This window comes from Nothobranchius furzeri, chromosome 1, assembly GCF_043380555.1.
Source record: "Nothobranchius furzeri strain GRZ-AD chromosome 1, NfurGRZ-RIMD1, whole genome shotgun sequence".
Classification (NCBI taxonomy): domain Eukaryota; kingdom Metazoa; phylum Chordata; class Actinopteri; order Cyprinodontiformes; family Nothobranchiidae; genus Nothobranchius; species Nothobranchius furzeri.
The window spans coordinates 56,139,862-56,167,214 of NC_091741.1; the positions used below are offsets into that span (position 1 = coordinate 56,139,862).

At 41.4% G+C, this 27,353-nt stretch overlaps 1 protein-coding gene across 2 annotated transcripts; it reads left to right on the top strand.

Moving 5' to 3' along the window:
- Nucleotides 1-1,959: 1,959 nt before the first annotated feature.
- Nucleotides 1,960-24,028, top strand: LOC107383622 (solute carrier organic anion transporter family member 1C1). Of its 2 annotated transcripts, XM_070554400.1 has the most exons (16): nucleotides 1,960-2,527; nucleotides 4,314-4,824; nucleotides 4,976-5,104; nucleotides 5,633-5,774; nucleotides 5,970-6,102; nucleotides 6,203-6,321; nucleotides 7,467-7,613; nucleotides 9,182-9,280; nucleotides 17,737-17,970; nucleotides 18,049-18,213; nucleotides 19,918-20,113; nucleotides 20,210-20,375; nucleotides 20,506-20,690; nucleotides 21,948-22,012; nucleotides 23,145-23,262; nucleotides 23,346-24,028. In XM_070554400.1, exons 3-16 carry the CDS (start codon nucleotides 5,000-5,002, stop codon nucleotides 23,713-23,715), a joined length of 2,244 nt encoding a protein of 747 aa, XP_070410501.1. In that variant the 5' UTR covers nucleotides 1,960-2,527; nucleotides 4,314-4,824; nucleotides 4,976-4,999; the 3' UTR covers nucleotides 23,716-24,028. The 2 variants fall into 2 exon arrangements, with proteins under 2 accessions (XP_070410501.1, XP_054595562.2); XM_054739587.2 differs by lacking the exon at nucleotides 4,314-4,824 and having other exon boundaries at nucleotides 1,961-2,527.
- The last annotated feature ends 3,325 nt before the right edge of the window (nucleotides 24,029-27,353 follow it).

The window sequence follows — 27,353 nt, forward strand, 5'->3', positions numbered from 1 at the left end:
GAGCTGAGCTGGAAGGCAAAGCTCTTGATTTACCGGTCGATCTACGTTCCTACCCTCGCCTTTGGTCAAGAGCTTTGGGTAGTGACCGAAAGAAGGAGATCGCAAATACAAGCGGCCAAAACAAGTTTTCTCCGCAGGGTGGCTGGGCTCTTCCTTAGAGATAGGGTGAGAAGCTTGGTCATCCGGTAGGGGCTCAGAGTAGACCCGCTGCTCCTCCACAACTTGAGGAACCAGTTAAGGTGGCTCAGGCACCTGGTCAGGATGCCCCCTGGATGCCTCCCTGGTGAGGTTTTCCGGGTATGTCCAACTGGGAGGAGACCCAAGGGAAGACTTAGGGCACGCTGGAGGGACTGTGTTTCTCAGCTGGTCAGGGAACGCTTTGGGATTCCCACAGAGGAGCTGGCCCAAGTAGCTGGGTAGAGGGAAGTCTGGGCCTCTCGACTTATGGGCCATTCCCATCTGTACCGGGTCGGCCCGGGCCGGGTTGCGTAGGTTGTTTACATATCTGGGTGGCCTGGTATTTTTCCGGGCCAACCAAGGCTCATTCTCAGCCCTCTTCTCGAGGGGGTCTGCTTCAGGCCGACCAGGGCCAACACACCCACTGCTGACAGCAAATTCACACCTTCCATTAGAGCAAGCCTCTGATTGGTGGGTAGAATCAGCCCACATGGGCTTAAGGCAAGGATGTGTGGAATCAACCGGGCCAGGCTGGGGCCGACTGGGGCTACCCGGCCCAGGCTGACCCGGTACAGATGGGAATGGCCCATAAGGCTGCTGCCCCGTGACCTGACTGGATAAGCGGCTGAAAATGAATAGATGGATGAAATTGTCAAAGCTCCTCTGAGAGAGGTGAAACATCTTCAACAAACTAAAGAAGTCGAGCAGCCTTCATTCGAACCCTTTTGGATTACCATAAGCTGGATGACTGAGAACCTTCACCAGCACAGCGTCACTGTTTTTAGGTAAAACAGTCTCATCTGTTTGCATTGGGCCATCTTTTTATCAGTATGGCTTTGGTGCCTAAAGTTGAAGGCTGTGTTAACCAGGAAGGCCAAACATGGACTTGTTTATTTTGCCCTCTTCAAATAATGCTCCCTCTTTTCTATTGGACCATACACATCCTTTGACCTTCAGCCATGTAATGAAAATGCAAAAGTAATGTAAACAAAAGCATTTAAAAAACAGTTTCTCATCACCTAGTTTAAAAGAGTAACATAATTTTATATTTCACCATCTTGCAGTTAAAAACCCCATTACAAACACAAACTGTAAAAAAAAGAGAGAGACAGAAAAATACATAAACATGGTGTTTTATGCTCATGACTGGGAAATTAGGACTGGAATTTTTTTGGGAAGATGTGAAGACTTAAAACAGATTGGCAATTAGAAGGTTAGATTTTTTTCTTCTCTAAAACCTTCAACAGACTGAGGAGGAGGATTTGTTCAGTCAGTACTCACAATGATTGTGTCTATGGTTTAAAGGAAGATTAGACAAGTTGTCCACTTAGGAGCAGCAAAAGAATGGCTGTAGTGTAATAGTTAAAAAAAAATGTCAACAATAGTCACAAAAAAATTTCTGGTCCACCACCAGATGGTGCTATACACTAAGAAATTTTCATTTAAATGTTTTCTTTTTCAGTTGTCTCAAAATATGTTGCCAAAATTTTAATAAGTAAACCAGGAGACTCATCTCACAGCGCTATCTACCTTCAGGTGAGAATGCATTAAGGGGAGACTGATCCGGCAGCATTCCTGTGTGAGTGCACCTGAAACCTGATACAGCCACGGAAGATAAGTCAACTCCAACTGTACATGCAGGAAGCTGGGGTTTGGTATTTGAGAAAGAGGTGAATACCTCTAGTGGAGGAATGTAAGGCTTAGAACAATAATCCTTGAAATCTGTAAGAAGACAAAGCTGATTACCCCTCCCACCCCCCCACCCCCACCACCACCACACACACACACACACACACACCACGAATGAACACAGCATTCCCAAACACACTTTGTCACTGAGGTACACCATTCCACCTTTCAGGTCCTCATCAATGCATTCGTGAAATACGATTCTAACATCTAAGAATAATTTTGTTGACATAAAAAAACTTCCACGGTGAAAGTATTTGGTTAGAATAAAAAAAATGTAGTTCACATTACTAATCTATGCCCCTCGAACTCTAAACCAAGCCACCAATCTCCACCTCCCCTTGCCCTCTTTTTGCTGCTCTCCTGGTCGACCGGTTGGCATGTGTGCAGAATAAAAATGTGGAGGCCCTTTTGTTCTGTGATTCCAACAGCTCAGCCCTGAGTCAGGACAACAGGAGCTCAGGGAGAGCAGGTAGCCTGGCAAGCCAGACTAAATAATTGTATTATTTAGTCTATTTAGACCAAACTTTGCAAAGCAAGAATTTGGTCTAGTTCACTAGGCTAGGAGAGCAGGGCTATCTCTTCCCAGTGGAAAAATGGGACACATGGCTGCCTGAAGAGGAGCAGATGAGGGAGACGAAACCCCCTGGAGATCCATAAGGTATTCAATTCCTTGCTGGCTGCTCACAGTGTACATATATATATATATATATATATATATATATATATATATATATATATATATATATATATATATACACACACACACACATATATATATATATTTATATATATATATATATATATACACACACACACACACACACACACATATATATATATATATGTGTGTGTGTGTGTATATATATATATATATATATATATATATATATATATATATATATATATATATATATATATATATATATATATATATATATATATATATATGCATATATATATGTGTGTGTGTGTGTGTGTGTGTGTGTATAAATATATATGTATTTTTTTTGTTACAATGTATATCTAATTTTAAATGTTACACTTTCAGTTAATCTTTCATGTAGGCTTGATGGTCAAATGAATCATAAAGACTGACTGTCCTTTGAGAGATGGACTATTTACAAACTGAAGAGAATTCATGGGGTCATGAGGTTAAAAAACATATTAATTTTCTGTCAAGTGTCCACCCTCGCAGCCTGTCTAGCTGACAAATGAATTCAGAGTCATCTCTGGAGTTTTCGTCCCAGTATTGACTGAATCTGTATCACCTGATGAGGATTAAGAGTTTATTCAGGTAGTTTCTATTGTTTCTGCTCTTGTGTCTTCATAGACAGGAATGAACTGAAATAAATAGAACTGGACTCTAACCAAGTTAAAAATAAACATTTGTAGTCAAACCCGAATGTAAGAATGCAAAACATTTACATTTTCAAATAATAATGATAAAAACAACAGTGTATAAGTAATCAAAGCCATTCTCAGTGCTTTGTTGATGCCCCTTTGGCCATAATTACAGCCCCGAGTCTTTTTGAATATGATGCCACAGGCTTGTCACACCTCTCTTTGGACAGTTTGGTCCATTCCTTTATGCAGCACCTCTTAAGATCCATCAGGTTGGATGGGAAGCATCATTGCACAGCCACGAGATATTCAATCAGATTCAACATTAGGCGCTGGCTGGGCCACTCAAGGATGCTGAGAGTGGTTCTGAAGTCACTACTTTGTCACGTTGGCTTCATACTTTGGGTCACTGTCCTGCTGAAAGATGAGCAGTCTGAGGTCGAGAGTACTCTGGAGCAGGTTTTCATTCAGGATATCTCTATGCAATGCTACATTCATTTCCCCCTCTATCCTGATTAGTCTCCCAGTTCCTGCTGCTGAAAAACATTCGCATAGCATGATGTTGCCACCACCAAGCTTCACTGTAGGGATGGTTGTGGCCTGGTGATGAGTGGTACCATGGACGTAGTTTTCACTTGAGAAGTGGGGGGGGGGGGGCACGGGGGGGGGGGGGGGTCTTTACAGTATGCTCTAATGGGAAACAGGTTTCAACACAAACGGCTGTTTTCCGCTTGGTCCTAGAGCTCAACCAGTGTCAATTTAATATAGCGTAATATTGTTTTTGGATGGTAAAAAGTACAGGAGTCAAAACTTGATTTTGGAAAAAGTGGGGGGGGACATGTCCCCCCTGTCCCCCCCCCCCCCCCCCCCCCAAATTACGTCCATGAATGGTACCTGGTTTCCTCCAAACGTGATGCCTGGCATTCACACCAAAGAGTTCAATCTTTGTCTCATCAGACCAGAGAATTTTGTTTAGTAAAACACTTTGGAGTCCTCTGACTCTGAGAGGCGTTATACAAGTGCGGGACATTTATCATTTAATGCTAGGAAGGCTGGTGCCTTTTACAAACGTGTTGCTTCGGTCTTGCCACTCTACCTTACAGGCCTGATTGGTGGACCACTGCAGAGATGGTTGTCCTTCTGGAAAGATCTCCTCTCTTCACAGAGGATAGATGGAGCTCTGACAGAGTGACCATCAGGTACAAGACCCTACTCTCTGTGGCAAACCTCCCACAGTGCAAGAGGACGTGCCCCACCATTTCCGGCTCCCAACGATTACAGTTGCCGTCGGAGTGTTTCCCATTCAGAAACAACCCATTCTCAAGACCGCCATGCTCCAACCTCAACCGGGATCGAGGCAACAGAGTCCCTCCTCCCACAAGCAAATTCTGTCTACATTGGTACCACACTGATCTCCCCGTCCCTTCTCCACAACACACTCTTGGCCACAGCTAAACCCACTCTGTTAAGGAGCAAAATAACCACCACACGGTTTCCTGCTAGGTGTGCATGTACTTGCCCATAACTAATACATTTCAGTCTCTCATAAGAGAGACTGGATTTACGTAACACGGACCAGGATTTCCTCATTATCTGAACTGACTGTTATTTTGGGTAAGTCTGCTAAGTAAATTTATCCTGAGTTCAAGCAAGCATTCCTGGGAAGTCTTTATTGGAGAGGGGACATTCTCCATACATGTGAAAAATTCATATATTAGGATGCTATAACACTGAAATTATTTTTATTATTATTTTCATCACACAGAACACAGACCCACAAAGTTTAAGGATGGAAGAAGCAGCCCAGGACATCAGCCAGACGACCAGGGAGCAGGCTCTGTGTGACCTGACCAAGCAGACAAGCAGAAAACGCCCCGGCCTCTCCACTTTAAAAGTACTAAAACTGTCTGCAAACAGCATCTCTTGTTTTTGTCTGATTTTGTCATATTTTTTAAGCCATTCTCCTGATGCACTCAGTGTAATTGCGCTACAATAAAAACACCAGGTAAAAGCCTGAAAGGCAATGCGGTGAAGCCATTTTTAGCACTGGTGGCTTGCTATTCTAGAAGGGTTCAAATGTTTACTCACTTTGCTGAATCTATGGTGCTTCACTCTACTTGAGAAACATGCAGGTTTAGTTTTAATGGTTGACTAAATTGGCCACGATTAAATGATTTCAACCATGGATGAGACTGGAAAGCTGTCACGGTTGTGTCCACATGAAATTATACGCCCTTTGACCTTTGCAAGCTAACTCGTAAATAAATGTGAGACAAGTCTATCAGTTGTACAGCAATATGACTGATTGTTTATGTTTTTACACTGAAAAAGTACAAAATCAATGTTTTTACTCATCATGGTGACAACTCATTTACAAAAAGCCTCAAGTAAAGCAGTCATTGGTCTCTTTTGTGTTTTCCAGCTGTTTATTGTAGCACTTTCCTTCGCCTACTTCTCCAAAGCCTTGACAGGCACATACATGAAGAGCTCCCTCACTCAGATTGAGAGACGTTTTGACCTGTCAAGCTCACACATCGGTCTCATTGATGGCAGCTTTGAGATGGGTACAGTTCTCTCTCTCTCTCTCTCTCTCTCTCTCTCTCTCTCTCTCTCTCTCTCTCTCTCTCTCTTCTCTCTCTCTCTCTCTCTCTCTCTCTCTCTCTCTCTCTCTCTCTCTCTCTCTCTCTCTCTCTCTCTCTCTCTCTCTCAATAACATCACTCCTTTTAGACTGTGCTCACGATACTTTCCTCTGAGGTAGGCAACTTGTTGTTTCTTGCCGTGGTGAGCCATTTTGGGGCTCAGCTCCATCGGCCCAGGCTCATAGCTGCCGGATGCTTGCTCATGGCTGTCGGGGCTCTTTTCACAGGACTGACACACTTCTTCATGGGGCGGTAAAATCTCAAAGAATTCCAAAAAATCAGTAAAATCAAGAAATCAAATGAATTAAAAATCAGTTTTCTCCAATTTAACATCTCTGTCTTGATTTCACAGCTATGAGTATAACAGCATTTTCCAGGTTCTCCAGAATAACAGTGTGAACATTTCTGCGTGCATGGATCTTGTGGAATCAGCAGAAAACCAGACAGAGCCACCTGTAGAAGACAACAAAGGTTTTTTTTTTTAATTTGTTATGTCATTTTCTGAGACATTTGACACAAATAAATTGAAAGTTTAGACTTTGGTGTGATGACAACAGTCAGTTGTTCAAGGTAGAACAGATCAGCTTTGACTCTGGATGGACAAATTAGGCCAGTGGTCTACTTTGGATTAGGATGAGCTCAGTTGCGTCAATAATGTTTATGCAGCCATGTCTGTCCATTTACTTGAAAGCAGCAGTTTTTAATTGGGATAAGTTATGTTAGAAACCTTTGTTGTGGTAGCTCGGACAATAACAGGAAACAGAATCACACAGGGATGTAGCGATCATGTCTGAGCTTTACGTAAAACCATAGAGCTGGACACATCCACCACCAAACCACAACATGATCTTTGTCATCTTGACTATCCTTCATCAAACCTCAACAAAAATATCATAAAGTAAAACTATAAAAGAGAAAATGCAACAGGAGGTACAAAGAACAAGAGGGCTGCACTGTACAATGTAATTTTCAGTCATTTTCACAGAATGTAACAAATCGAAAACACAACTAATAAGAAAATTTTACATGAAAATAACACATTTTAGGAAATATGATTTTACTGAGGGCTGTGCAGTGCCGCAGTGGTTAGAGCTGTTGCCTTGCAGCAAGAAGGTCCTGGGTTCGCTTCCCGGCCTGGGATCTTTCTACATGGAGTTTGCGTGTTCTCCCTGTGCATGCGTGGTTTCTCTCCGGGTACTCCGGCTTCCTCCCACAGTCCAAAAACATGACTCTTAGGTTGACTGGTCTGTCTAAATTGTCCTTAGGTGTGTGTGTGTGTGTGTGTGTGTGTGTGTGTGTGTGTGTGTGTGTGTGTGTGTGTGTGTGTGTGTGTGTGTGTGTGTGTGTGTGTGTGTGTGTGTGTGTGTGTGAGAGATTGTTTGTCCTGTGTGTCTCTGTGTTGCCCTGCGATGGACTGGCTCTCTGTCCAGGGTGTACCCCGCCTGATTGCCTGTTGACCACTGGAGATAGGCATCCATCCATCCATCCATCCATCCAGAAAATGGATGGATGGATAATTTTACTGTTCTGTTGCATTTCCTGGAGCATTGTCTTCTGTCAGAATTACACATAAACTTTTGTGGAACTTGAATTTGTTTGGTTGTTGTGTTCCTCAGACTGCGTGAGAGAGACTGGTTCCAACATGTGGATCTATGTGTTCCTGGGGAACGCTCTACGGGGAATTGGAGAATCTCCAGTCACTCCTCTGGGCATCTCCTACGTCGACGACTTTGCTAAAGCGGAAAACTCTCCCTTTTATATCGGTGAGGAGCTAATGCACACTCTTCCACACAATTTTTTTAACCAGTCTGAACTTGGACATACAGTGGGGCAAAAAAGTATTTAGTCAGCCATCGATTGTGCAAGTTCTTCCACTTAAAATGATGACAGAGGTCAGTAATTTACATCATAGGTACACTTCAACTGTGAGAGACAGAATGTGGCTGTCACCGAGCAAAACGGACTTTCAACTCCCTCCACAGATTTTCTATGGGGTTGAGGTCTGGAGACTGGCTATGCCACTCCAGGACTTTCAAATGCTTCTTACGGAGCCACTCCTTTGTTGCCCGGGCGGTGTGTTTGGGATCATTGTCGTGTTGGAAGACCCAGACACGTTTCATCTTCAAAGCTCTCACTGATGGAAGGAGGTTTTGGCTCAGAATCTCACGATACATGGCCCCATTCATTCTGTCCTTAACACGGATCAGTCGTCCTGTCCCCTTAGCAGAAAAACAGCCCCAAAGCATGATGTTCCCACCCCCATGCTTCACAGTAGGTATGGTGTTCTTGGGATGCAACTCAGTATTCTTCTTCCTCCAAACACGACGAGTTGAGTTTATACCAAAAAGTTCTACTTTGGTTTCATCTGACCACATGACATTCTCCCAATCCTCTGCTGTATCATCCATGTGCTCTCTGGCAAACTTCAGATGGGCCTGGACATGCACTGGCTTAAGCAGCGGAACACGTCTGGCACTGCAGGATTTGATTCCCTGCCGTTGTAGTGTGTTACTGATGGTGACCTTTGTTACTGTGGTCCCAGCTCTCTGCAGGTCATTCACCAGGTCCCCCCGTGTGGTTCTGGGATTCTTGCTCACCGTTCTCATGATCATTTTGACCCCACGGGACGAGATCTTGCGTGGAGCCCCAGATCGAGGGAGATTATCAGTGGTCTTGTATGTCTTCCATTTTCTGATAATTGCTCCCACAGTTGATTTTTTCACACCAAGCTGCTTTTCTATTGTAGATTCACTCTTCCCAGTCTGGTGCAGGTCTACAATTCTTTTCCTGGTGTCCTTCGAAAGCTCTTTGGTCTTGGCCATAGTGGAGTTTGGAGTCTGACTGTTTGAGGCTGTGGACAGGTGTCTTTTATACAGATAATGAGTTCAAACAGGTGCCATTAATACAGGTAATGAGTGGAGGACAGAAAAACTTCTTAAAGAAGACGTTGCAGGTCTGTGAGAGCCAGAGATTTTCCTTGTTTGAAGTGACCAAATACTTATTTTCCACCCTGATTTACAAATAAATTCTTTAAAAATCCTGCCATGTGAATTAATGGATTTTTTTCACATTCTGTCTCTCACAGTTGAAGTGTACCTATGATGAAAATTACTGACCTCTGTCATCATTTTAAGTGGGAGAACTTGCACAATCGGTGGCTGACTAAATACTTTTTTGCCCCACTGTTTTCACACAGCTTTGATACATTTCTGGCCATGGTATACATCAGCTTTTGTAGTCTTTAGATTGTTGATGTTTATAAATCTCTGTGTTCAAAAAGTGTTTCATAGAAGTCAGTTAAAGATGTTGATCCTCCAACTATTCCTGACAGCTTGTCTCCAGACCATCACCCTTCTGGGCCCCATGTTTGGATTTCTCCTGGGCTCCTATTGTGCCAAATTGTATGTTGACATTGGATATGTGGATATGGGTGAGTTGAAGTGATTGTTTTATACAAAGTTAGATTGCAATTATGATATATAAATCTAACATCCTCTAGATTTAAATGTCAGAATTCAGGTGAAGAGAATTCGAGAAACTGTTGATCCAATGGGATTTTCCCCCACAACTATCTCGTTGTCTGGAAGAGTCTGAAAATAAGAAGCGATTTATTTATATTCAGCTGTGTGGACATAGCTAACCTTTTTCGTTTTATAATGGCATTTACAGACCACAAGTGCAGTTTTCTGATTATTTAATTATGTAAATATTTTGAAAGTTATTATTATTATTATTTTTTTCTTTTTCTTTTTCTTCATTTTATTGATGATGTCTTATAATATTAATATAATTTAATGGAATGTGAATGAAATAAAACTAAGTTAAACAAAAGAAAGTGCTGGAATTCTGCAACAAACAAAATAACTATATTGCACTCTTACATCTATCTATCTATCTATCATCTATCTATCTATCTATCTATCTATCTATCTATCTATCTATCTATCTATCTATCTATCTATCTATCTATCTATCTATCTATCTATCTATCTATCTATCTATCTATCTATCTATCTATCTATCTATCTATCTATTATCTATCTATCATCTATCTATCTATCATCTATCTATCTATTATCTATCTATCTATCTATCTATCTATCTATCTATCTATCTATCTATCTATCTATCTATCTATCTATCTATCTATCTATCTATCTATCTATCTATCTATCTATCTATCTATCTATCTATCTATCTATCTATCTATCTATCTATCATAGGTTTTTCTCTGCAGTTAATTTTACAGTTTTTCTCGGTCGCTTTGGTGCGTTTCTCAGAACACTATTAACATTTGCACAGCAGTTAGTGCATTTCTCAAAACAATTAGTGCAAACTTCAAAACCTAGTGGATAGCCTGCAAAAGCATGTCACACACTCAAAATTGATAATCCATTCCTCAAAAGCAATTATTCATGTCAATGAAACTGTCAGTGCCATCAAAATGAAAAGTCTTTATGAACAAGATAGTCAAATGGCTTTGTCATGTTTTCACTATGACAGTTTATAATTTCAGTGTTTTCCATTGCAAGGATATTTGGTGACACCTGAAAATGCTCAAGACAGCACTATACCCTACTTGTACAGCCATTTGAAATATGCAGTAAAGTTACTGTAGATGTTACGGGAGTTTTGGGAGTAACTGAGACACTGAATATGTATGTTTTACATTTTTACTGTATAGAAGTGTTTGTAATTCTACAGCATTGTGCAAAAGAAAAGTATGCTACAGTCACTTGTTTACTGTAGAATACATGTAAACATAAAATCACCCTTTTGGTAGAGCTGTGCACAAATGTGAACAATATACAGTACATGTAACAGTACATACAATATTGCACAGTACTGTAACATACAGGTACAGTAAATCATTATGGCACATCCAGACGTTCCTGTCTGTCTGGCCACATATTTTCATCTACATCACAACGGATGTCATCCCTCGCAATGCAGCAAGGAAAGTATCTCCTAGAGTGGTGAATCCATCCTCTGCAGGACTCTGCTGTGATGCTGTCACATGCTGCATCCATGGCTGCTAGCAGGGCCATTTGCTCATGTGGATGCCGGTCATAAACTTTCCACCTCCAGGCAGAGAAAAACTCCTCTATTGGATTAAGCAATGGGGAATATGGAGGGAGATATTCAACCAGCATTCTTTCATGTGCTGCAAACCACTCTCTGACCAGATGGGAGTGGTGAAAATGGACATAATCCTAGACAACAACATACTTGCTGAGTTGGCCTCCACCCCTCTCATTCTCAGGGACTAGGTCCCTGTAAAGAGTGTCTAAAAATGTCAGGAGATGTTGGGTATTGTATGGACCAAGAAGGGGGATATGGGTGAGGACGCCGTTGTCTGAGATGGCTGCATACATGGTAATATTCCCTCCGTGCTGACCAGGGACTTCAGTGGTTGCTCTCTGTCCAATGCGATTTCTTCCATGCCTTCTGCCTTTGGCCGGATTGAAACCTGCCTCATCAACATATATGAATGTGTGCAGTGGTTCCCTGGCTTCCAGCTCCAGTACACGCTTGAGAGAGAGACAGAAATGCAATTTCACAATTGTCCTGTGTACAGTAACAAACAGTAATGCATGCATTTGGTAAAACACATTGTAGAGTATGTTTTGTAGAATTGCTAGTGTACTGCATGAAACTACAAAGTACTGTAAAGCAGTTTACAGTGCTGAACATAGAAGACCTGCTTTACCTGCACATACTGGTGACGGATCTCCTTCACCCTTTCACAGTTTCGTTCGAACGGCACTTTATACAACTGCTTCATGCAGATTTTTTTTGAGAACTGTCGATTGTTGAAATTGAAACAGATTCAATATTGCCAAATGCTGTGTTATTCTCTATGACAGTGCTTTGTATTTCTCAACTTTATTGCATTGTTTGCAATGACCATTGCACAAATGGCTTCCTCTTGCTGTGGGGTAAAAAGTGGCCCTCTTCCACCTCCGTGAGGTTGTCTTTCAATCCTATGTGGTGCAGAGTAAAATTACAAATACAGTACAGTAACATGAGATATGTATGAGATGGTACAGTACAGTACAGTAAATTACTGTATGCATATATGTTTTCCCTACAGAATGTTTGAATGATTGAACTGACAGTAGTTCTTCCAATATTGGGTTGCACCCTTCGACCAGCCTCCTCCATGGTGAGGCCGTGATTGGCAACATAGTCCACAATTGTAGCCCTAATTTCATTAGGAATGTGCCTATATCTGCCTCTTCCCCTTCCCCTTCCTCCCCGCATCCTCACCCCTCTTCCACGATGCTGACCTTCCATTTTGTGTCACAGAAGTGTAGAAATGGTACACACTAGCTCCTGCTCAGTTCATGTATGCTTGCCAATTGAGGATTCACCTCCTCATGAGTGACAGCTGAAATTCACCTGTGATCAATTGTTCAATTTAGGAGATATTTCCAGGAGAAAATGATAAAGGTATAGAATTTGCTTGACAGATGACTAATATTTGACATTTGATAACTAGTCCAACAATTGTGTGTGTAATGACTCAAGTAATGAAAGTAAGACTATTAGTTTTAATGAGAACGACTATTCAGCATCCATAAGTATAATTAATTTTGACTGACATGACATAAGCAAATGGAAATGTCAAAAAACAGCAGAGAAATGTGGGGATGTTTAGGACCCAAATATGCAGATACCCAGGATGACTCAAGGCAGAAGTTGGTAAAAGTAAAAATCCTTTTATTTTGGAAGAAACAAAAATAAATCCAAAATGGCAGCAAGCCAAAAGTCCAAAAGTACTGGAGGACAGGACACCCAAAGCTCTCTTTAGAGCATCAACAACTGGAGACAAAAAAAAGCTCAGACAGAGCACGAACAAACGCTGACAGAAATACAACAATGGACCGACACAAGACAGAGACAAGACAGGGCTTATATACACAGGGAGGAGTAATTAGGGAAATTGGCAGCAGGTGTGTGGAGTGAGGGCTGGAGGGAAGACAAGTGAATATAATGATCTACCTGGGAAAACGGAAACAGAGGAGGGCAAATACCTAAACACAAAACTAAACAACATCTAAAGACAGAGGGAGGGGCTCACACAAACTAGCTGGAGGAGGACATGACACTGAGCTGGGGACAAAGAGGCTGGAGCTGAACTGGGAGGAATGATTAAAAAGGGTAACAACATAAGACACTTAACTGAGATGCAGACAAAAGACACATGAGGGCGCTATGAGACACAGAAGGGAATCCAGAGAGGGATGGGGAAACATCAGGAGACACATGAAGGAAGACACCGACACAGACCATGACATGTCCAAAATCAAATAGAAAAAATCCTGGAAGTGCTGCAGGGGTGTGAGAAATCTTATCTGGTGCTCTTCAGCCAAGGGATACACATAAATGTTGGCAAAAGGAGATCTGAGGCACTCAGGAGATACAAAAATAAAAAGCCTTTATTAGTACATGGCTTAAATTGTTAAAAACATCAATGCCAACGCGTTTCAGCCCACAGGGCCTTCGTCAGGGCTCAAAATGTTTGTATGCTCACTCACTCCCATGTTAAAAAAGCCAATCAATGACACCTGCCGAAGCTGGGCAGGTAGACTGCATTCTGATTGGATGACCAGTACAGCACAAAAAACTTTTTACATCTAAACAATCCTATTGTAAGGATGAATACTTACAAATATTAAATTTCACTTATAGAATTTGAGAAAAAATTATAAATATGGTACACAAATTGTAAGAAAACATGAGATTATAAATAAGGAGCTAAATCTAATTCTCCATTAAGACCTGGGAAATTAGTAGCTTTTACTGTGTAATGGCAGTGCATTATACATACACAAATCATGGAAGCTGTAACTCTTAAAATCACAGGGATTGAACATATAAAAATTTCAATTAGAGGATGAGATAGGCTTAAAAAACTCTTGCAAAGAGAATCATTTTGGATTTCCACACTAAAAGCTACTAATTCCCCAGGTCTTAATGGAGAATTAGATTAAGCTCCTTATTTATAATCTCATGTTTTCTTACAATTTGTACCATATTTATAATTTTTTCTCTAATTCTATAAGTGAAATTTAATATTTGTAAGTATTCATCCTCACAATAGGATTGTTTGGATGTAAAAAGTTTTGTGTTGTACTGGTCATCCAATCAGAATGCAGTCTACCTGCCCAGCTTCAGCAGGTGTCATTGATTGGCCTTTTTAACATGGGAGTGAGTGAGCATACAAACATTTTGAGCCCTGAAACTTGATGTTTTTAACAATTTAAGCCATGTACTAATAAAGGCTTTTTATTTTTGTATCTCCTGAGTGCCTCAGACCTCCTTTTGATAACATGTCCAAAATCGTTTGCAGTTTGTTCAGAGAAAGGAGAAATTGCTACTATGATGTGCACAAATGGGGTAGTCGGGTTTTCACAGCATCTGTCTGCATTCCTTCGTGGGGGTTTGTAGCCGCTCAAGGCTGCCAGGGCGTCAGATTCGGATAACAAGACTTTGTTTGGGTCAGGCTGAGATAATTTTCCACTCTGCCTTCAGTCTTTAAACTGATCATTCCAGTCCTTCAGTGAAGCCAATTTGGGTTTTTATACTTGTCCATACTGTCCGGTGACCCTCTCCGAGATGACATCCATTTTGTGCACTAATACCGGTATCGCAGCTAGAACATTGTCCAGCTTACGATTCACCTCGAGTAACGTCCCAGTCTGAGAGGTCTCCACACGGACGGTGCTTTCCGTGGGTGCGGGTCGCCCTCCAATCGCTCCTGTCTTCCCAATTTTCCAGAAAACCAGATATCCTCCCACTCCAATCAGGAGAAATCTGGTTATCATCAGGCCAAATATCCACACGTCTTCGACATCCTCAATGGAAAACTGGGAGAGGCATATGATCTTCCATTCCCTCCAGGAATCCAGCATATACCCCACCGGGTGTGTCCCCTGTGGGCATGTGGGAGTGCCCTGCTCCGTTCTCATTGTTGAAAAAACTTATCGTGTTGAATGACCATTTTATCAAATCCATGGTTAAAAATAGGGTTTTTCACAAGAAATGCAGAGAAGCGCTCTGTGGGCAGATGTCACATTCTGAGGATGTTTAGGACCCAAACATGCAGATACCCAGATGACGAGAGGCAGAAGTAGATTCAAAGTAAAAATCATTTTATCTGTAGGGATACAGAACAAAAACTAATCCAAGGCAGTGAGCCAAAGTCCAAAAAGTCCTGGGGAACAGGAACACCCAAAGCTCTTCTTAGAGCACAAAAACCTGGAGACAAAAACTCAACAAAGCGCACAAAGACCTGAAGGCAAAAGCTCACACAGAGCACGCGCAACGCTGACAACATACAATGGACCGACACAACACAGAGACAAGACAGGGCTTATATAGACTGGGAAGAAGAGAGGGAGATGAATTGCAGGTGCGTGGGGAGAGGGACCAGGTGAACACAATCACTAAATCAGGGAGGAGGAAGAAAAACACTGGTGGGAAAAAAGCACACTAAACAAAGAAAGGCTGTAATAAAGGAAAATGACCTAGGAGAAAAACAAAAGACCAGAAGGCAATAACCATATCTAATATTCTAAGGGGAAGCTGACACTAAAGAAAACACTACAGACAAAAACTACAGGGGCGTGGCTAAGAGGGAGCCAAGAGAGCACAGGACCTGGGAGGGGGATGTCTGAGGAGGATAACCTAGAGGGCAAATGGGGAACAGCAGGAGACACATGAGGAAGATGCAGATACGACACATGAGGGCGCTAGAAGACACAAAATGAGCACCTAGAGACAAATGGAGGACAAAAGGAGACACATGAGATGAGACCGTATATATGTCGATGGATGAGACACCGACACAGACCATGACAGCAGACAGGACAAAGAGCCTTGGGAAAAAAGATAAGGGAGCGAAAAGAGAAGCGTCTGTACTCTGCAAGTGCCAGGAAGAAAAATGGGTGTGTTGTGAAAGGCCGTGGGGGTGTTTTGGATCCCTAAGAAGGCACTATACAAATACATGCCATTTACATTGTTTTTTAATTTTTTAAACTGTCAATCCTCCAAAATGTGAGGATTATTGTCTGAATAGAATAGAATAGAATAGAATAGAATAGAATAGAATAGAATTTATACACACATAGGCAGCTAGTATTGTAACCTTTGTCCACTAAAAACCACATAAAAATTGAAACTTGGGTTCCAGCACTATGCAGAATACTGTACGGAACACAGAGATACTAACATAAATTTGGTATTGCACAAGTATTGAACACATACTGAGTATTACACTGATGTTATTCTGTAACAGGATAATGCCAGTACCAGTTCAGCTGAGGAGGAGTTATACACTATTACTGCTGAGTGTTCTGTCTTACATATAAAAAGAGTTTCCTTCATTTTTTTTTTTTGTTTTTTGTTTGTTCTTTCCCGTGTCCTGTCTGGCTGTTAAGCAAACAGAATTGATGTCTGAATGTTGATGGCAAGCCTTACAGACTTACTCTCAGGTGGAGCATCAAAGCTCCTGCTTTAATGTCACACCCGGTACTAAAAACTTTATTGTCATTGTTTTTGGATGTTTTTAACGCAATTCTGACCTGACACGGAGACAGAGTTGAAAGACAATGAAGAGACAAAAGGAAGAGGTCCACAAAAACAAACAATTAATGATGAACACGAATCTGCTTCTAGACCTGCAGAAAGAGAGAAACAAAAAAAAAGGGGGGGGGGGGACAACAAGTCAACAAGAGCAAAATACAGCTAATGAGGAAATTTAAAATCAACAATGTTTTACTGAACAATCACACAATAATAAATCACAGTGCATTTAGTGGCAATCACATGTGTTGAAAATGCCCAAGTCCATACTTATGAGAGCGCCTTGTGAGCACCTGTGTGTGTACACACGCTTGTATATGTAAGGTTTCTCTATAGAGGCGTCCAATAGAGAGTGTGAGGGGCCACAGATCTGCCCCCAAAGATGCGTAGAAGACAAAGGGAGCTCCAAGCCCCAGAGAACCAGGAGCTGCCCCAGAGCGCAGGGAACCCAGGGAGAGTGTAACCAGAGAAGCCCCCAGCTCCCTCTCGAGAGGTGCAGAAAATTGTCCCGGGGGGCCACAACCAGCAGCCGGCAGAGTCCCGGGAGATAACACCAGCAAGCCCCCAGGCCCACCCGCAGCCTCCCACCCCCAAGTTTCCTTAGTTTCAAGGGTGTAAGTGTGCAGCTGAATCCTGGCATGACTAAATTGCCCTTTTGTGTTGCGTCCTCTGGTACCCCAACAAAAAGCTACTCCTCAGTGAACTGCTCACAATACCTACTGTTTTGTAAACTATAATTGTAAATGCCTCAGTTTTCATTTGTACCACATCACAAATCTAATATTATTTAACAAATAAAAACTCCTACAATATACTCATATAACACAACAAAACGTGTATTACCATGCAAAGCCATCAGCACCACCAAACCGAACCTTTCCCTCAATAGTGACACTTTTATCTTTTCTTTCTGCATTGGCAGTTGTGCAAATCCTCATTTTTTTAAAATTATTCTTAAGAAGTTCAATAAGAGAGGGCTTTTGGCAAAAAGCTCACAGTTTTTGACAGAAGAGACACAGGAGACACTGTCTGGAGCCTCATTTGGAACCAGCCTGCTCCTCATGGTGCAAAAGGTCTGACACACTAGCATAAAAAACTGGCAGCACGCTTGTCAGAGAGGTTTAGTGAGATCTTTTAAAAAATCTTTTTCTTTGAGGAGCAGTCTTGTCTCGCTTTCACTTACTTTTTGAAAATGGTTTATCAATTTCTTACTAAATCAAGCAAACTTATTTTAACAGTTAATATGCATCTGGTAACCTGGTAGAAATTCTCTTCTCATAATCTTCTTTCATGCAGATAGTGTGGCCATAACTCCAAAAGATGCCCGCTGGGTGGGCGCCTGGTGGATGGGTTTTCTGGTATCCTCTTCCCTCCTGCTCATCTCCAGCATTCCCTTCTGGTTCCTGCCACGCTCGCTGCCCAAGCAGGAGGAACAGAAGGGCAAATCGACTCCCACCCATGTGACCTCAGATCAAACAGCGGAGGCACTCAGCAGCAAGCAGGAGCTCAAGCTGACTGAGATAGCAAAAGGTAAAGTAGAAACAAACTTCTGTGTGCAGAATGATTGATGATAGTTTCTTGTATAATTACCAAAAATCTCTTCCACAGCATTCCTTCCATCTCTGAAACGCCTGCTGGGAACCCCTGCTTACTTCCTGCTTCTTATTGGGAGCATCCTGAAGTTCAACTCCTTCATAGGCCTCTTTACTTTTAAAGCCAAGTACATTGAACAGCAGTTTGGACAATCAGCATCAAGAGCCAACTTCCTCATAGGTAATGGGGTCCACCTCACAATGCAAGCAGGCAAAGCTTTACAGTGATTTTACACAGTAATAGCAGTAGTAATAGTAGCAGTAATAGAAATAGTAATAGGCATGTTGCACCTTTAGGAGTACCAAAACAATTCTGGGATGGGTAGAATTGATATATATCTATATGTATTGGGATATATGATAGCTCAGTCCTCTTAGCCGCTGTGTCTCCATACAAATTCAGCCATTTCTGGACTTTCTAAGAGTTCAGCATATCACAACAGCATTTGCAGTGAGTGATGTCACTGATCAGCGCCAAAAAATGTCAACAGACAGTAAAAGTTTTATTCTCACAGTACAACATAATTTAATCCATTCGCAGGACAGGGAGAGTTTCCGTGTGATTCATAACGTTGTTCAATGACTATCGCACTCTGTAAGACAACAAAGCCCAGTTAATAACAGTGCTGTTGTAATTCACAGTACTTTTCAGTGTTGGGAGTTTAGTGTACCTTTTCATTTCCTTTTGTTCTGCTTCACCAGCAAGTCTTCCAGTTTTACAAAAGCAAGTTGTTTAGGTGATGTCTACTGATGTCATTTCCTCCCGAGTTGCCACCAGTCAACATGAGTTAACCGCGAGTCCCCCTCAGCGACTCTACTAGATGGAGTCCACTGGTGCCTGCTTTGATTTACATTAATCTAATCTGTGCGATTGGAAACGCATTCTGTTACAGTAATACGAAGTATCAACTCTAGCTCAGTTTTCCAGAACCATCCTCTGAGGAGTTCCTTGCACTAAGAGTGAGTATTATCATGTATTTTCAAAAGGCTGTCGGTCACTGCTTGTCTAGGGGGTGGAGTCACTAGACACAAGGACCACCCCATTATAAATAACTCTACCCAGGAACGTCCGTTCTCCGTTGTTATGGAAACACAACCCCCACGTGTACTCTAAACCAGATTAAATATGTGTTGCGCAAAGCAAGCACCTATGGAACTGAGCCATACCAAACCTTTTTGAGAACCTTCCCCTGTTCAGGTATTCCAGTAGTTGTGTGACATGTTGATTATTTATAAGTTTCAAATTTATTTAAAGCATGATTTATTATTTGCCACATCCTACCATGTTAGCTAGGTGATAATGGGAGTGGGTGCACTGAGTTGCCCTGTCATCGTCTTCTATTGTCCTCCTGCACATTGTTTATTCTGTACTGCTTATTCCTGACTTAGAAGGAAAATCTGTAAAAGCAAACCACACAATGCCTGATACGTGTGGACTCTGGGCATGTTGAATACATCAAAGAACGGTTTCAACATTTCATATAACCAAGTGGAAAACTCTCATTCAAAGTAGGTGTAAACTGATCATATAAAGTGGTGAAAACGTTTATACAAACTAATATGAACTTTTTTTTTTACCAACTAGTGGGAAACATTTAATGCAAACAAGTAAAAACAAAATCGCTCATAATCAAATGTCAAAACACTGATAAGGCTATCATTTTTTCATCTTGATTGTTCCAATCTTTTAAAATACAGAATTATTAAACCTTTTAATATTAACTTCCCCTACTAACATTACTCTGCTTACTACTTTACTACTTACTACAAATTTCATCAAGGATGTAAATGAAACACACAAAAAGAAACAAACACTTCACTTATAGAAACCGGTATTGATCACAGTCTCCCAGTGACCAAAGCTTCCTGTGTTTTTATTTTCTAGGTGTGCTCAACTTGCCTGCAGTGGCAATGGGGATATTTTTAGGAGGTCTTCTAATGAGGAGGTACAAGCTGAGTGTGGTGTCAGGAGCTCAGCTGTCTTTTGCTACCTCCTTCATGGGGTACCTGCTCCTACTGCTGCAGTTTGGCACCAAGTGTGATAACATACCCATTGCTGGGCTCACCGTGTCATACAATGGGTCAGCACTCAAATGAAAAAACTTCAAGCAAAAACTTGTATTTCTCTAGTTGTTCTCCACTAATGATTGTAAATTTTAAAAATGTATCCATTCCAGGACAAAGACTGTGTTGTACAATGGAGAAATGCTCTTCTCTGAGTGTAACAGAAACTGCTCTTGTTCAGCAGAGCAGTGGGACCCTGTTTGCTCTGGCAGTGGCATCACTTACATTTCCCCATGTATGGCTGGCTGCCTCACCTCAAGTGGGCATGGCAAGCACACAGTTGGGTAACACACAAGAATGCACACATTTCATGAGGTATATTTTTGTATTTCTGTAGATTATTGGTCATTTTGTGATTTCTTACTGATTCAAAGGACATTATTCAGTCTAGTTGTGTTTCCTTCTGCAGGTGTTTAACAATTGTAGCTGTGTGTCAGCGTCCTTCCCAGTAGGCAGCACCACGTCAGTGAGGATGGGTCAGTGCCCTCACGCCAAAGACTGTAGCCGCAGTTTCACTTCCTATATGGCTGTCTCTGTTCTCAGCTCCTTTATCAACGCACTGGGAGCCACACCTGGCTACATGGTCATCATACGGTGTGTTTAACGTTTTCTCACAAGACAAAACGGATGACCGGGGATATTGGTGCTATATATTTCATTGCTTCAAATCAAGCACTGTAAATATGAGAGACAAGAACTGCAACTTCATGCATGAAATCTCACCTGTCAGCGCAAAAATACACAAGTCAATGACTGGGGACGTTCTCTCTCAGTTTAAACAGGAAATCTACCGACATAAAACACAAAATAATAATAACCAAAATACATGGCTGAGTAAACCAGAATACATTAAAGTTAGAATATGGAACATTTTTAATAAAAAACTATATTTAAATAAATAATGCCTCCCCGAGGAGTTCAGAGATGTGCAGAATGAATGCACAGTTTTCATTTTAAAGCTATATTTAAAAAGATAAACAATCACATTTTTATTCTGTCGGGCACAACACTGTGTTTATGTTTATATGTACCAGCCATTAGAGGGTACTTTTATGCCCAAAGGTCCACCCACCAAGCAAGGCAAGGTTGAGACTGTGTAAAATGGCAGACTTTACAAGTGAGGCAGCTGATCCTGAGCCCAGAAGATGTTCTAACAGTAAATACTGTTGTAAAATAAACCTATTGGTTGAAATTAGTCCTTATCCCGTACGATTTGTCTCTGAACATGGGGCTGGAACAGCATGTCAGCAGTGAACCAACATCCCAGCGGGTGGAAAATTACTCCTGTTGTTGCAATGCAATACCACCTCTGAACACCAGGGTTCGCCAGATTGCATTGTCAACCTTTAAAGAGTATTATTTGCAAAAGTGACAGTTGGCATTTGGTGGTTGAATAATCTCCAGAGTGAAAAGCAATACAAAACATGTGAATATCTGAAGTTAAATCTGACCAGTCCGAATCAGCCTACACGTAAAAATGAATTGTTTTTTTCCATGTGTCAAAAAGGGTGAAATGACGTATGAAGTCCAGACATATTGTAACAATTGAAAACGAAATAAATTTTAATGAAAATATTATTCACATACTGAAGGGTAGGGAGCTCCTGCTCCAGGACTATATCATTGACATCTAATGATGGGACAAATATTGGTGTATATTACAAGGGGTAGGGACCAAATCTAATGTTACTTATAGAAATTGTAGTCCTTTGCTGCCTTTACACAAACTATCCAGTTTCCTACTTCAGATGTTTTTAAATGTGCTTTATAAATGAACATGGTATAAAAAAAAACTATAAAAAGTGTATTGTAGTAATCTTTTTTTTCTCCCCTTTTTTACTTGAAACACAGATGTATTCCACCAGATCTTAAGTCTCTTGCGTTGGGTATTCAGGCTTTGGTAACCAGGACTCTTGGTAACGTATCTTATTTTTGCTGCTATGTAGCAAGCACAAAGCTTTTATATTAACCTGCTTGTAAATAATAAATAGCCTGCATTTATATAGCACATTTAGAGACCCCCAAGGTACTTTACAACACAGCAGTCGTTCAGACACACACACACACACACATATATTCACATGCTGGAAGTAAGGAACATCTTTATAGCCACAGCTTCTGTTGGGTATACTTAAAGAAGCACAAAATCTGTGCCACCGGACCCTCGGACCACAACCAGCAGGCAAGGCGGCTGAGGTGTCTTGCCCATGGACACAATGACTGACAGACGGAGAGGTGCAAACATGCTACCCTTCAGCTATGAGGAAGGCACTTGACTCCTCTGCCATTGTCGACTTGCTTCTGAACATTTACCCTTGTGTTTAAAGCCTGAGTTATACTTCCCTGTAAGCTCAAGTGTGGAGTTGCAAACGGGCATTGACGGAGATGTTTTCTTTTCAGACTCTCCTGTCACCTGAGGATTGTTGTAAAGCAATTCTCTGCCAGGACAACAAGGGATGTAACGCTATTCTTGGGTGTCCTGCCACCATTACAGTCACATCCGGTCCAAGATAGTGCATTTACTAGTGTGCTTACATTGTTTTAATGCATTTCACAGACTTTTTAACACAAACAAGTTTGTCCCTTCTCCCCCACCTCATGTGAACGGCACCTCTAAACCCACATTTTCCATCATTTCTGTCCACAAATAAAACGCTTGCTGCGTATCTTTGTGCTCCTTCGTTCACCGATGAATAAACCAAACCTTATTTTTTGAGGGGGGCGATGGCAGTTCTGTTGACAAATTTAAAGGAAGAGGCATCCTGACTGATCACAAGCTTGCGGCCTCTGTCACGTTTGACAGATAATTACAAAGTTGGGCATGTCTCCTTCAGAGACCCCTTGCGCCGATGCGTAATGCTGTTGCATTTCTCCGCACCCAAGCAGATGGACAAATATAAATTAGACTTAACTTGTTGCTGCTATTGTTAACCTGAGAGTTTCAGGTAGATCTGAAAGTGCACCAGTGGTCTAGCTTAGGATGTTAAAAACTAGTAGCAAACATTGTGATAATACATTTATCAGTAAGATGCAACACTTTGTTTTTAGGTGGAATTCCTGCACCAGTGTACTTTGGAGCTCTGATAGACTCAACTTGCCTGAAATGGTCGGTAAAAAAGTGCGGGGGCAGAGGGGCCTGCCGCACTTACGACTCTGATATGTACAGGTAACAAATAACTTACCTAAATGTCGTTTTTCAATCTCTGTGTTGATCATAACCTTTTTTTAATGTGTTCGCTCTATTTGCAGAATCATTTTCTTGGGTTTGATCACATGTCTCAGTGGCTTGTCTTATTTCTTCATTATTGCTGTCATCATACTCCTCAGAAGGCAGTTCAGCAGACCAGGATGGGAAACAGAGTTGCAACTTAAATCTTCAAAAGAAACAGAAATCAAGAACCTGTCTAAAACCATAGAAAGTAGTGCTAGCTTTAGAAGAACCAGGCTTCGTCATGAACCAAAGGTTTGTATAAACACCATGACAGAATCTGAAGAGGGGGGAAGAACACATCAGAGGCCTGAAGCAGATGGTCCAAATTCCATGAAAATCAAACCGGAGCCTAAATCAGAAACCACTGCTGAACTGACTCCTCGGTCTCCTGATCGGGTAAATACATAATGCATGGATAGGGCTGAATTGTGAAAAGTTAGACGTCTGGGACCACCAAGAAGTTAAAAAAGAAAATATAATTCAAGTTTAATGCTGAAGTTTGTATTGTGGAATCTAACAGGGTATTGTTGTAACGCCAATGTTTCAGTGAAACCACTTGCAAGGTCAAGAAGAGTTTCTTTAGACATTCTGTGAGGTCAGAGGCAATTTTTGTTCTATTTTCACAGCTTTAGAAAAAAGTTTAGGACCCCGACATAAAAGTCAGATTAGTGGTATTCTTGGACAAAATCTTTTACCAATAAATTAAATCTTGTATAACTGACTATGTTGCTTCATTTTACAGACTTTACTTTCAAAACATACAGATGTGAAAGAGAGCAACAGATACTAATAATTTAATCTTCTTCAAGGTTTACTTTACACATGGTTCCTTACAAGGTACCACTTCTAATGTATAGTAGAGTATCATCAGCATATCTGTTAAGTTGGCTTCCGGGGAAAAAACGCAAATGCATGCATTTGAAAAACATGCAAATGACATACAGGTGTTGAGTCTGCAACCTTCTTGCTGTAATTAAACAGTGATACCAGCTGTATTACTATGAAGCCTTAGTTTCTCCCAATGAGGTTGAGTGGGTTGTCAAGTAATTAGAAGGTTGCAAGTTCGATCCCGGCTCCAGACAGAGACTTCTGTTGTTGTGTCCTTGGGCAAGACACTTAACGCATCTTGCCTGTTGATGGTTGGAGGGACCAGTGACGGCTGTGCTTGGCACCTTCATCTCTGTCATTGTGCCCCAGGGCAGCTGTGGCTACATTGTAGCTCATCACCATCATAAATGTGTGTGTGAATGGATGATTGATACACTGTAGTGTAAAGAGTTTTGGAGTTCTCTGACTCTGAAAGGCGGTACATATATGTTTTTCATTCAGTCAATTTTAATCAGCAAATCTGACCTCATTTGGGAATCACCCTTTCCAATATTTATGTCATCTGTTCTGTTCATTGTCAGACAGTCTTTATAGTTCTTTCCCCTTATTATTTTAAGTTATTCAGATCCTTGTCTGCACCAGAACTGATTATCTGCAGTTGCATCTATTCCACCACTGCCATCATTTATAAACGTGCTGGTCATAAAATTAAAATATCATAAGAAAGTTCATTTATTTCAGTAATTCCATTCAAAAAGTGAATTTTGCATATTTGATTCATTCATTACATGCAGACTGATGCATTTCGGATTTTCATTTCTTTAATTTTGAATATTATAACTGGGTTCTCTCCGGGTACTCTCGCTTCCTCCCACAGTCCAAACCCATGACTGTTAGGTTGATTGGTCTGTCTAAATTGTTCTTAGGTGTGAGTGTGTGTGCATGGTTGTTTGTCCTGTGTGTCTCTGTGTTGCCCTGCGATGGACTGGCTCTCTGTCCAGGGTGTAACCCGCCTGATTGCCCGTTGACCGCTGGAGATAGGCACGAGCCGTCCCGCGACCCAACATAGACAAGCGGGTTCAGAAGATGGATGGATGGATGGATAGATATCATCTTGCTGGTGCCCATCTCCAGCGGTCAACGGACAATCAGGCGGGGTACACCCTGGACAGAGAGCCAGTCCATCGCAGGGCAACACAGAGACACACAGGACAAACAATCACACACACACACACACACACACACACACTCACAGCTAAGGACAATTTAGACAGACCAATTAACCTAACAGTCTTGTTTTTGGACTGTGGGAGGAAGCCGGAGCACCCGGAGAAAACAGGGAGAACATGCAAACTCCATGGAGAAAGATCCCAGGCCGGGAAGCGAACCCAGGTCCTTCTTGCTGCCAGGCAACAGCTCTAACCACTGTGCCACTAGATATTATAACTGAAAACTAATGGGGAAAAAAAGGAATTTTAGAAATGTTGGCCATATTGAAAAATATGAACATGAAAAGTATGAGCATGTACAGCACTCAGTCTTTAGTTAGGGCTTCTTTGGCCTGGATTACTTCAGTGTTGCAGCATGGCATGGAGTCGATCAATCTGTGGCACTGTGCAGGTGTTATGAGAGCCCATGTTGCTCTGACAGTGGCCTTCAACTCTTCTAAAGTTTTGGGTATGGCGTATTGCATCTTCCTCTTCACAATACCCCATAGATTTTCTATGGTGTTAAGGTCAGGCGAGTTTACTGGCCAATCAAGAACAGGGACACCATGGTCTTTAAACCAGGTAATGGGGCGATTTGGCACTGTGCGCAGGTGTCAAGTCTAAAACTTCCTGGTGGTCGGGTGCATGGACTTTGGACCTCAGAAAATATAATGGACCATAACCGGCAGATGACCTGGCACCCCAAACCATCACTGACTGTGGAAAGTTTGTACTGGACCTCAAGCAATGTGGATTATGTGCCTCTCCTCTCTTCCTCCAGACTTTGGGACCTTGATTTCCAAAGGAAATGCAAATTTTACTTTCATCAGAGAACATAACTTTGGACCACTCAGCTGCAGTCCAGTCCTTTCTGTCTTTAGTCCAGGCAAGACACCTCTGATGTTGTCTTTTGTTCAAGAGTGGCTTGACACAAGAAATGCAACAGCTGAAACCAGGGTTTGCATACGTCTGTGCATGGTGGCTCTTGAAGTTCTGACTCTAGCTGCAGTCCACTCTTTGTGAATCTCATTCACAAGATTGTTTCACAATCCCCTCCAGGGTGCGGTTATCCCTAATGCACTTTTTTCTACCAAATCTTGTCCTTCCCTTAACCTCTCTGTTAATGTGCTTGGACACAGAGCTCTGTGAACAGCCAGCCTCTTTAGCAGTGACCCTTTGTGTCTTGCCCTCCTTGTGTAAGGTGTCAATTGTTGTCTTTTGGACAACTGTCATGTACGCAGTTTTCCTGTTGATTGTGTACCCTACAAAACTAGACCGAGAGACTGTTTAAAGGTCTTTCAAGGTGTTTTTTTGTTAATTAGCTGATTAGAGTATGACACTAGGGGGTTTTCAATATTGACCTAAACTCTTCACAATATTCTAATAATGTGAGATACTGTATTTGGGGCTTTCATTAGTTGTCATTTATAATCATCAAAATTAAAGATATAAACAATTGAAATATATCAGTTTGTGTGTGATGAATGAATCTAATATACAAGTTTCACTTTTTGAATGGAATTACTGAAGTAGATCAACTTTTTCATGATATTTTCATAATGAACAGCACTTGCATGTAGGCATGTTAGTTGAGAGCAGACTCATACCAACAGACCATTTCAGCCATTATAAACCACTTGTATCAGATGTGTTTGCAGTTGCCTCTGATGTTCCAATCATTTCCTAGTGACTTTTGATCTCATTTATATTCAATATTGCAAAAACAATCAGCTACACCGAGCATATGTGCCACAGCTCATGAATGCAAATGCATTTTATGAACGTAAATGGGGTCAAAGTCACTTTAAAGTTTAAAACATAATGGAGACAAAAAAAAAAGATTTTCACTCAGCTTTTAAAAATCTAAACCTACCGCATCGCTCCCTTGCTAAAGTAATGTTCAATAGAAAAATAATATCTTCTGACTACTAATCAGATCATTTTCATTTATTCCTCCATTTGCTTACCCACCTCTTTGTCTTATTTTCTTAGCCCATTAAAATAATGTCA